This window comes from Leuciscus leuciscus (assembly GCF_965113295.1).
Source record: "Leuciscus leuciscus genome assembly, chromosome: 23".
NCBI lineage: Eukaryota > Metazoa > Chordata > Actinopteri > Cypriniformes > Leuciscidae > Leuciscus > Leuciscus leuciscus.
In genome coordinates this window covers 23718324-23730588 of record NC_138747.1, presented here as the reverse complement: position 1 = coordinate 23730588, position 12265 = coordinate 23718324, and the positions used below count along the sequence as shown (strand labels likewise).

Sequence of the window (12265 nt, the reverse complement as noted above, 5' to 3'; positions counted from 1 at the left end):
AATCTAGAACACGAAATCTGTAGTGCTAAACTGCTTGAATATCTCCGCGATCGTTAGTGCTAAAAATCAACTGAGACAACCCATTGAAAGAGCAGAACATACACTTTCAGATGATAATTTGGTTATACATGTAATCTGAGGTAAAGGCTAAATAAATAAACTGTACACTAACAATGCTGTTTGCACAACACACCATTATAATAGCCTAAATTGAAACCTGTTTAATTTTAAATTAATAGGCTATAATATCTAAAATTAGCAATTATATAGCCTACGCTGAGTGTTATATATATATATAAAAAAAAAAAAAGTAATATCATTTAGCTTAAACTTAGTAACCACAGTAAAGTAGGCTAGAGAATGTTAAAAGGAGGTTTAAAATGTGTGTGCACACATGACAAATTATCAGGCTACTCTAAGCATTTACAGTTAATAGTTATTACGCTATAAATATCTAGGTCTACAGATTAATGTGTGCAGCAGAGGCCATATTATTATTATTATTTATTTTTTTGAGGAACATGGGGGCCCATCAGGACTGCCTAGGCCTATGCATAGGGCCCGGGATCTTGTGCTACGCCCCTGCTGACAATTATGGGTTCAAACACGCCCTGCACACCACACATACTGAACAGTGTTCAATTTGAAAAATACTGTTCGATAGAACTGCTTGGTTTGTTACCACAGTTATCTGCGTGCTTCCTCGGCGATGAAGTTCCACATTTGCGGCTATCCAACACGAAAATGCCTGCAGCACAATATTGTTTTCTTCAGATAACTCCAAATTTCTCCCACACACTGGACTTGCCTTTTGATGACGTATTGTCAACAAATTTACAATCTCCACTAGCTATTCTTTTATTCAACTCCTCAGCATCCATCTCGATGACTGCAAGCAGTTATGAGGATTTTTTCAAAGTGAAAGTAGTAGCCTAGGTAACGTTATAGATCCTGGGAGGGGTGGCGCGTGGGCACAAATAAACTGATGTGGATTTTAAATTATTGTATCAACTTGAAATACAGGAATATTTTTGTAGATGTGTTCCTAAAAATATGCATATATTTTTACGTTTGCATGTGATTGTTTTAGACCTGTGTTTCCCCCGTGTCCGACCCGACCCGCACCCGTATCCGACACAGTTGGATATTTTTCACCCGTTTGAGCAAAATTCGGTACCCGAACCCGTGCAGGACTCTAAGCCGAAATACATTTTTACAAATTTTTGGGAAATTTAGTTGCAGTTCGACATGGAAGTAATAATAATAATATGTAAGAATATGCATACTGCTATATATATGTATATATGTATGTGTGTGTATATATATATATATATATATATATATATATATATATACATACAGTATATATATATATATATGTGTGTGTGTGTATATATACATACATATATACTGTATATAAAACTTTTTATAGGCACTGTATTATCAATATCAGTGTTTGCAAGACTGTATACATATCTGTAGTGATTTTATGACAGTGATGGCATATTTGCACAGTGTATTCTCATTAGTCTTCTTGCATTTATTTACTGTACACATGCATCCTGATTGATATTTTTGTTTTCTTGCTATTTAACCATATATAGCTGCTTTTGTCTTTGGAAAATAAAACGAGCACACAGTGTCATGAAAACACCAAAGTGTCTTTGATGCAGCGTTTCATTTGCACCAAAATCTAAGATTAAAATGTAAAACACTATCCGTTTGCTGCCTTGCAAGCACTGCTATTTCCTTCAGGACATAAATAGTTATTCATGATTTCTTGTGTTTTTACTGTTTGATTTGTATCCTAAAACCATGTAGAGTGGATTAGGCGCGATTTTAGCGCACAGAGCTTGGTACAAAAATGCTTTTTGCTGCCTTGTTTAAATTTGACAAAAACTAAAATGTAAGCAGTTACATGTAAACCATTTCAATGTGCTTTTCTCCCTTTGAAAAGTTTCTTTTTAGCCGTCTGTAAACCATCAGGATCATCACAGCAATACATGAAAGCAAAGCAACATTCTCTGTTGTCCAGTAATATAATCGCTTAGAGACAGACCAGCATGATTTCTTTGGCCTTAAAAAAATTATTTGGCTAAGTATAGTTATGATATTTTACGTTGGCGTAAATATTTTACGTTAGCGCTTGATTATTGTGTTTGCTTGTAAGAAACCACAACTATACGACTGTCAGAAAAGACAAATGACTGCACATGGATCTAACATGAGCAAACTCCAAACAAACGCCTCACTTCTATTCTCAGATTTCCCATTACATTAAGAGTATGGATTGTTTTGCTCCATTAAACAATTAGATAGTAATATTATTCTCTGATTGAATTGTCTCGTCTTCTCAGAGAATGTTTCCAGAGACTTCACATGCCAGACGGGGTCCTCTGCCGCACATTTCCCACCAAGATAACAAAGGCCCTCTGGATTTTTGTGCTTAATATTAGTTTAGTCTACATCCGTATCTATGGGTTATTGAAGTCAAAATTCCACAGAAAATTTTGAAAGCTGTTGTTTCATAAAGTTTCATGTTTTTCAGCTTTTCTCCTGGAATATCTGTGATTGTTCACCTTTTCTATGCTGATATGCAAGAACCTTCACAGAATATTTTTATTTTATTTTTATTTTTATTTTATTTTTGTCTTAATGTTTTTGCATTACCTCCTCTAGGCATTTCCTGGCAGTCCGGAACAGTTTTATTTACTAATCACAGTTTGACTCCATAGGAGCCCTCATGTCACCCTCAGGCTGCTGAATGCTGTTTTCGACTTTATTATTTTCTTGTCTTGTTTGGTTGCAACAGTGGAATGTTCATGGTTCTTTGGCTGATGGTATCCCAGAGAACAGGATTTGTCTCAGTAGTGGACTGCGTACTTTGTGATCCAGCCAAAGATATTGGCTGACTAAACTATAAATGATTTGCCTCATAGATGGAAGTTGCCATGCTTTTCTTTTTTTCCCATTAGTTGTAACCTACCTCATTAGTAACCCTGAACTATAAGGGTTACTAACTTATTTTATTTTTCAATGGGTAAAGGCTAAACAATTTTTTATTTGTGTATTTGTTTGTTTATTTATTTATCCTTTCTTTCATTCAATCATTTATTCATTCATTCATTTAAGCCTTTTTTTTCTGTAATATTAAGAAACTGAAACCAATTTTATGGACCATTGTTTTTTTATTTTTATTTTATTTTTTTGCATTGATATTATTTTAAGGACAATCAAGAAAATTTTCAAACCTAAAATATTATACTGTGTTCCATCCAGATGGGAGTTTTTTATTATTATTATTATTATTATAATTTTTTTGCAATTTTGATTATTCTCAATTGTGATTCACATTATACATCAGTACTACAAAAAAAAAAAAAAAAAAAAATATATATATATATATATATATATATATATATTACAGTATTTATTTGTTAAATCAGCATAAATCAAAGGCAGCAAAACAACAAATACTATCAAAGCTATCATACAACTTGACACGTTGCAAAAAATAAGTAAAATATACATATACTTTTTATTATTAATGGTCCTACTGACAAATATAATTTATGTTCTGCAAAATGTATTTTGTTACATCTTCTTTGTATTTCTTCTGTGTTCTGGAAAGGTTTATGAGATTCATTTAAATGCTTAATAGAGCTCCTGTACAAAATGGTGACTTCAATAAAAAAGAACACCATGCTCAGTCTCATTGTCCAGGGAATGGACACCCTTAGTAGATCGATCATAATAATACAAGAAGGAAATCTGAGAAATGTAGCTTTATATTGTTGGAAATGTTCACGTTTTGGATTATGTAACATACTGCTGCTGAGATAAAACTCCTGAAGACTGTCAAGATTCTATTTGTATGTCTGTCTGCATTCCGTCTTTCTGTCTGTCTATATGTCTCTCTTTATCTGGTGCTGGACAGTTGTATTGGAAGGACAGTGTATTGGCTCGTACAAAACAATGACGATAAGAATTGAACTTGAATTTAATTGATCTTACTAGCATTATATCCTTCTTGGCTAGTAAATTAGTTATTTGAAAATGATATGCAAAAAAAAAAAAAAAAAATATATATATATATATATATATATATATATATATATATATATATTAAACAAGCATTACCGTTCCAGCCAAAAAGATCTGAAAAATCTAAATATGCTGTGTAAGCTAATGATTTGTTTGATGTTTAGAAATATATATTTAAGAAAATTATTATCCATGGAAAAAGCTGTCAGTAACATTTGGAACTGGCACTGCACTGTTATTCAGTGAAACAGGCAAATAAATTACATGTACATTACATATGAAACATTCATTATTTACTCACCCTCATGATGTTCCAAACCCATATTTATTTATATTATGGGTATCATAATTATATTAATATTATCCCATATATAAAGTGACCTTTTTTAAAGAAAATTCTGGTCACTTATTTCAATATTACGAAATTGAAAATGCTGTTAAACTCTGATATGACAGAGAACTACCATAAAAAGTAATGAAAGTGGTTTTTCATGTGACTTGTGTGCTTTATTCAAAGTCATTTGATAGATTTGTAAATTTAAAACTCTGAAAACATTTTAAAGTTAATATTATTTTTACTCAAAGCTGATGCACAGCCTTACTGTAATTGCACGGATAAGAATGATATATATGTATATGTATATGTATATATATATATATATATATATATATATATATATATATATATATATATATATATATGTATATATTTTTTTATTTTTTTTTATTTTTTTTGAGGGTGAGAAAATGGTTTGCATTTGGCTCCATAGTCTTTCATTAGGAAAAGTAACCCTAGAAAATGACAGAAATATGATTTCCAAAGTAAGAAGCACCAGCCCACCAATCACCCACTGGCACTCTAAACTGGTCGAAAGAAAAATGAAAATATGGCTTTTTAAAAAGTATGACTATATTTGACAAACTTTATGTGCATGTTGGAAATCCAAACAGCTAGTGTTCCAATAAAGCCTAGAAGGGCTGACAAAAACTCTGTGGTTGGAGAGGATCTGTAGAGATGAGGAACAGCTTTATTTTTCTGGTTTTGAGTTTCCCTCCAGCACAACTTACCATCTGTCCACCTGGAATTCAGATTTCCCTGGTCGATGTCCCTGAGTTCTTATGAAAATCTATACGCCGCTATCTAGAATTCAGCCCGTGTATTTCCCCGCAGCTTTCCCTCGACAAAAGCAGATTGATTTGTCTTCAATGCCACATACGCTGTCCTTTTGTACTGTGACAGAACAGCCTTTAACCTGCCTCTCTTTCATGTTTAAGGTGTCTACCTGCGTTCTCTTCCTCCTCTGACAGCTGTAGCTCTGTGCATTATGCCCGTAACCTCATGACATGTTAACTGCATGTGATCGTGGACATGATGGTTAATTCATTTTAATCTCTTTTTCCCCTTGCACTCCTTTCATTCTCTCTTCCAACGCTTAAAATAGAAGTGGAGCAAAAAGGTAAATCACTGACACAATCAGCTCCTTGTTTTTTTTTCTTTATATATATTTATATACATTTTTTTTTTTTTGTGGTTGTAAAACCTTCCTGTGCCCACTCTTGCTGTTCTGATAGCAGGCAGTAGCAGAAAGGGTCTTATATTGTAGTAAAGGTCAGTGCACGAGCTGCAATCGGAGGGAAGCTTTAAAAGAAAATGATAAAGCACAAGTTAAATGTTAGCGGTAATGCCGAGGGTACAAATGCCCCATTTCCCCCTCCTCTTCCTTTCCTCCACACTCTTTTATTGCCTGTTCGAACCCCAGTCCCACTCCAGACTCCCAGCATGCTCTGGTAACAGATTTACTCTAGACTTTACACTGCCTCTACAGTTTCTCGCTTTCCGTTCCTCTTATTGTCTGTCTGTCTTTCTATCTCTCTCTCCCTCTCCCTCTATCTCTATCTCTATCTCTATCTCTATCTCTATCTCTATCTCTATCTCTATCTCTGTCTCTGTCTCTGTCTCTGTCTTTATCTTGCTTCCTCACTTTACCCTTTCTACATGTTTGATTATTATGGCTTTGTTAAGAAGAAAGGAAATGCTTTATGCTGTAAAATCATTGCAACATTAGGCCCGTAGGAAAGATGTAAAAGCTGTGGAAAAACTTGTCTCAGGACACAGACTGCCTGTATGCTGCTCTTCTCTGCGTCTTTCTCAAGCCTTATTTAGTCGTCTGCTTTTATTTGCAGGGCAGATTTGTCGTATTCCTTCCTTTTTTCCTTTGTGTTTGGTTGTGGTTTGATTTTTCCATCACTCCCCTTCAGTATGTCCAAGCAGCAGTGAGCCGAAACTGTTTGCTTATGGACACATAAAAACTGTTTTTGCTTCCGTTTAAGCTTCAATAACCTTCAGATGCAGATTCTTCGCACCTTTTACTGCTTGTGAATGTGGGTAGTTGTTAGACCTCTTAGTGTGTGTTTCTGTTTTCACCGACTACCCAGTTATCAGAGTGATGTAGAGTCAGACGGCACTTTGCCCTCTGCTTTCAACTAGTGTGATCTGTGTAAGCTTACGTTTGACTGTTTTCTGCTCTGTTCTTCCCATCACTAGTTTTTGTTTGTCCCGGAACTCTGAAAGCGGTTGGAGATCCGTCATTTCTGTACGAGGCGGAGCAACAAGCAGGGTCGTGGTGCAAAGACCCCCTCCAAGCAGGAGACAAGGTTTATTTCATGCCCTGGACCCCTTACAGAACAGATACTCTTATTGAGTACAACTCGCTCGACGACTTTCAAAACTCTCGACAGACTACGACATATAAACTCCCCCATCGGGTCGACGGCACAGGATTTGTTGTATACGATGGCGCGGTGTTTTTTAACAAGGAAAGGACTCGTAACATTGTCAAATTTGACCTTCGGACCAGAATTAAAAGCGGGGAGGCTATTATAAATAACGCAAATTACCATGACACCTCACCTTATAAGTGGGGTGGGAAAACAGACATTGACTTGGCGGTAGATGAAAATGGTCTTTGGGTGATCTATGCCACTGAGCAGAACAACGGTATGATGGTGATCAGTCAGCTCAACCCCTACACCCTTCGCTTTGAGGCAACCTGGGAGACCACCTACGACAAGCGATCAGCCTCCAATGCTTTCATGATCTGCGGGGTTCTGTATGTTGTCCGATCCACATATGAAGACAACGAGAGCGAGGTTAGTAAGAGCCTGATCGACTACATGTACAACACCAAACTGAACCGAGGCGAATACGTCGACATCCACTTCCCCAACCAGTACCAGTACATCGCCGCTGTGGAATACAACCCCCGAGACAACCAGCTGTATGTGTGGAATAACTTCTACATCCTGCGGTACAATCTGGTGTTTGGACCACCTGATCCAGCTCACGGTAAGCCCTGTCTCGAATCCGTCTAGCCACTCACACACACACAAAGTCCCTCTGGATATCTGTTTAAGTGGTCGTGAGATTTCAGCCACTGAGTTGGTATTCCTCTGGCACCCGAGTCTGTGTGTCAAATGTCACGGATGACTGATTTTTAATTTCAGATTTAATATGTGCTTGATGTATTCCGGAAACCTTTCTCAGTGCAAGCAACATCTCAGAGTGAAGTGGTGGGTCTCAGCAGTAAACAACATCATAGGCGTTGTTAGCATATAATAAGAGACGCATCCCTTGGGGTTTCAGAAGACAGAGCCATCCCTCCCCGATGTTTAGACACTTGGGGCTAAACTCCCTCTCACTGTCTCACTGAGAACGATACCGCTTTCCTCATTGGTAAAGGGTTTACCTGTCTGGACAGGTACATCGGCAGCCTTGCGGCAAAGGTGGCTTTCCCCCAACAGAGTGGATCTCGTTCCCTAACCACCTCAAAACAAACAACTTACACTTTTGCTCGCAGGCCTCTCAATGTGTCTGAGCTGAGAGATGGCTCTCCATTGAGACCGGATCAGTCCCGAAGGTCACGTCACCATAGCCTGTTTTTAATTTAGCTGTCAAGAGCGGTGAGAAGATGGCCATACTATGTGGCAGATCATCTTTACATTGAAGAAATAATAACTGTAATTACCATAATCCCAGCTCAGTCTAGAGGCTGAGATTCTTGCATTACTCCAGAAAGACTTGGATAAGCATAGAGGTCAAACAACTTTACGCAGATTACTAGGGCTTAAGAATTTAAAATATGAGTGTCTTTCTTCAGCTGAGACCCAGCGGTGTCTACCTTACTGATGAATCTGCTTGTGCAGACACTGAACGCAGTAACTGTACCCAGAGCCACCGTGAAACTGTACTCGTAACGAGTGTACTTTGAATAAAGTATTTTGGATAAAAGCATCGTTGGCTGCTTATAGCATCCAAAAGAACTTAAAATGTGCATTAATAACCAGCCATCATAGGTGTGCTTCAGGTTTGAAGGCTGCAGCTTTTTTAACTGACAAAAATTTCAAGGCAGCATCAAAGCTCTATGAAAAAAGTTCAATGAAAAAAAGATAATGTATGAATTGACCAAAATGTTTTATTATATAAATTATTATTTATTATTATAAATTATAAATACACACAGTTTTAGTTTAGTTTTATTGATTTATATAGCACATGTAATAACAGCATAATCGACTAAAGTGCTGCACAAAAGTAAAATAGAAACAAAAAACTAATAACAATAAAACGAAACACAAATTTACCCAACAATAAAATAGTAAATTATGTATTATACAGCAGATTACTCCAGCCCATAGGCCGTTTTAAAAGATATGTCTTAAGCAATGATTTAAAAACCTGAAGTGAAGTAGCAGATTGTATTTACAACGGCAAATTATTCCACATTCTGGGTGCAACCACAGAAAATGCACGATTGCCCTTGAGTTTCAAGCGTGTCATTGGTACTGACAACAGCAAAGTATTCAATGGCCTTAAAGGCCTTATTGGTCTGATGGTAGGACAGAAGATCAGACAGGTAGGATGGTACCAAGCCTACCAGCGACTTGTACACAAACAATAATACCTTAAACTGAATTCTAAACTCAATAGGAAGCCAATGCAAACTAATCAAAACAGGAGTAATACTTTCCCTCTTTCTAGTCCCTGTTAAGAGCCTGGCCGCCTCATTTTGGACCAGCTGGAGGCGAGAAAAACAAAATCGAGCAATCGCTAAACCCATTGAGTTTCAGTAGTCCAGTCCAGTCTATAAATTCATGAGTAATGGTTTTCAGATCCCTTAGAGGAATAGTACATTTTGTTTTAGCAATCAGCCTGAACTAATTCGTTTTTTTATTTTTTTAAGTGTAAGAGTCGTGTCAAAAATCACGGACAGATTCCGTGCATGACTACCAACAGAGTTGGTCACAGGAATAAGACATTTTGAGAGGATGTTAGCACATGCAAGCTGTCAAAAAAACAACACTTCCGTCTGAAAGTCATTTAATTGAAGAAAGTCATCCAACCTTAAACTTCACTCAAACAATCAAACTGTGACTGAAGAGATGTGTTTTCATCTGGTTTCTTTGGAAGATAAATCTGTATAACATTCGCATACAAATTATATAAAATCTGATGCTTACTAAAGATCTTGGCTAAAGGAAGAAGATAGAGGGAGAATAAGACAGGGCCTAAAACGGAACCCTGTGCTACGCCACATGCGCATGCAGCAGAGAAAGAAGTATAGTTTTCAATGGCTAAAGAAAAAAAATCTCCCCTTAAGGTAGGATGAGAATCAAATTAAGGCTGTTCCCTTATATACAGTAAGAAAAGTCCATAACAAAATAGTGCGCACTGTACTGTGTTAAAATGAAGCAATTTTCTTGTGTATTGATTTTTCAGGTGTTTACCCATATTTTGTATTATGTATTGTATTGTGCAGTGTTTTGTTTTAGGGTTAAAGAAAATGTTCATATACTTAACGGATAATGACCGTACATTGTATATTTAATTAATTATCGAGAAAAAGTTATATAAAAAGTTATATCAACACTAATTTACCCAATATTTGTAAGTGAGGTGCATTTTTATGAATTATCGCATTAGATTAAGAACATGCTAACTACAAAACATATATAAATCAATTGTAAATTGAGTCTATTTGTTTCCTCGCAAATCATTCACTTTAATTTCAGCTTTAATTTCAGTTAAGACACTGCTTTAAAATGTGTCTATGTAAACCGTATACAGAAAGGCTTTGGAACAGAGCCAAAACACCTCTTGGAAGGCTGTGTATGACATTCATAATCATATTACTATCTGCACTACTTATTAAATCAGACTTATTTTTGAGATCAGTATAGAATCATCTGAGTCATTTCTAGCATGTGCTAGCAGCTTTGCTTTAGCCTGAAGCAATTGCTAACACTGAATTAAAACCATCGAACAAATTCATCCCTGCACAAGCAAGCAATTAAGTAAGAAATATCAACTCAATATCACTTCAGGTTCAAAGTATTAGGGGCTTCAATATAAAATTCATTGAACCTTTCTCTAGGGTGTTACCTCGGAGGGTTTGAATCTTTCATTAAGGAAATGTTATCACATTGTTACCACAATGTATCCACTTGTGGTTCACACTTATGCGATGTGGCTGATTGAATATGCCCGTGTATGTTCTGCCTCTCTTTTAGCCGCCTGTAAAGGAAGTAATTAGCTCTACAATCAGTGCTGATGAAGGACAAAAACATGCTAATTTCACTAGCATTAGCTCCTGTGCGGTGCGCGGGTTGAATGATACCCCACCCCCCCATTCCCACTTGAATCTAATCTGCCATCATTTGTATACTGATGTGTTTTCTCTATTTTAGATGTGGTTATTATCTCATCATCTCAATAATCAGCTCACTCACACAGCCGTCAGAGTTGTGCTCTATAGAGTTGATGTTTGCTCCACTTTACTTTGATAGCTGTGAAATTACCTTGATTTTGACACACTGGTACAACGAACCACTAGAGTATGTAAGACATGATAAGGCCTCTCATTTAAGTTAGAGGGCAAGATAAGCTCCTCCTTTTCAGGGATGGAGCGATTCTGAGATTAATTGTCAGGCTATTAAGCAAATCACATTCCTGGCCTATACAATCTTGCATAGCCAGACTTTTGACATTTGGAATAAAATCTGGTCCACTTTGAAATTTATTCTAGCCAAGAACTGCCCATTTTGAAAGGAAGAAACCTTGATCAAAATGTAAAGCCAACAACATTTTGTTTTGTTTTTATGTGCTGTTTAGGGACAGGTTAATTTGAAACAATTATTACCACTATAATATATTAAGTTAATAATAATAATAATAATAATAACTAGAAAAACTAAAGTAAAACTCTACAGACTGTGCTGAAAATTATATCAGATTTATAACAGATCAGATACCATTGGATTTATTTGATTCAGAAAACAATAATTACAGTTCTGCTTGTGTACAGTATATCTAGTTTACTTGATGCAACTAGCAGAAATACTCCAATGACTACATCAATGACTGCAGAAGGTCAGTATTAAGTGTGGCTTATTTGTTTGCCGCTGATACTGTTTGGCTTAATTAGAGTTATTCATTTAGAAATTAAACTCTTTCATTTTGCTCAGACTGTAATGATCACATTATTCTGGCTGTAAATGCAGATTTTTTTTAATTTTATTTTTTATTTTTTTTATGCTCTCCGCTGAAAGGAGACCTATGCTTCTCTGGTCCTTTGAATTCTGACTCACTTCTTCTGACATAGAACAACAGATCATACCCAGCCACAGACACACATAGGCCTGAAACTGTTTTGACTTTTCTAACAAATATAACATTTTGTTGAATGACCAGTGAAAGAAGAAGTTTAACATTCTGAAAATGATGGTCGGCAATCTCAGGAGATCAAACACAATACATGAGTGCTGTTTAATTTTCTGATAATTTTCTATGAAATTTGCAATCTAATTTTATTGTTGTTGTGTATTTTAATTTCTGGTAATACATATTAAATATAAGTTTTAAATGTATAAAATATTATGTATTTGTTGAATGTAAACCACACACCTGCCAGAATACTTGATTGGTTGCTTGTTTGCTGGCTTGATAGATTGTTCCTTCATGTTGAATGCAGGCATAACATATTAGTGTGATATCTCATAAAAAATCTAAATGGCATCATAGATGCTGTTTGTTGAAAGAGAAAATGATTAAAACTAGCAGCATATTCATACTGGGATCATAATGGGGAATCATCTTGATGTGAAAGAGACAGACAGCATTTATATTTGCCATCTGAATCGGGGTGGAAAACGCACATTACGCTGC

At 36.0% G+C, this 12265-nt stretch overlaps 1 protein-coding gene across 25 annotated transcripts in view; it reads left to right on the top strand.

Annotated features, from left to right (window-relative positions):
- The window catches only part of adgrl2a (adhesion G protein-coupled receptor L2a), a 109668-nt gene that overhangs the window by 60778 nt on the left and 36625 nt on the right, over window positions 1-12265 (top strand). For all 25 annotated transcript variants that reach the window (XR_014202132.1, XR_014202133.1, XR_014202134.1 and 22 more), the window contains exon 5: window positions 6590-7390. Coding sequence is in view for 19 of the 25 variants with exons in the window: in XM_082156698.1 (XP_082012824.1) it covers window positions 6590-7390 (801 nt within the window). In the remaining 6 variants the exon portion in view is untranslated. The remainder of the gene's footprint in view (window positions 1-6589; window positions 7391-12265) is intronic.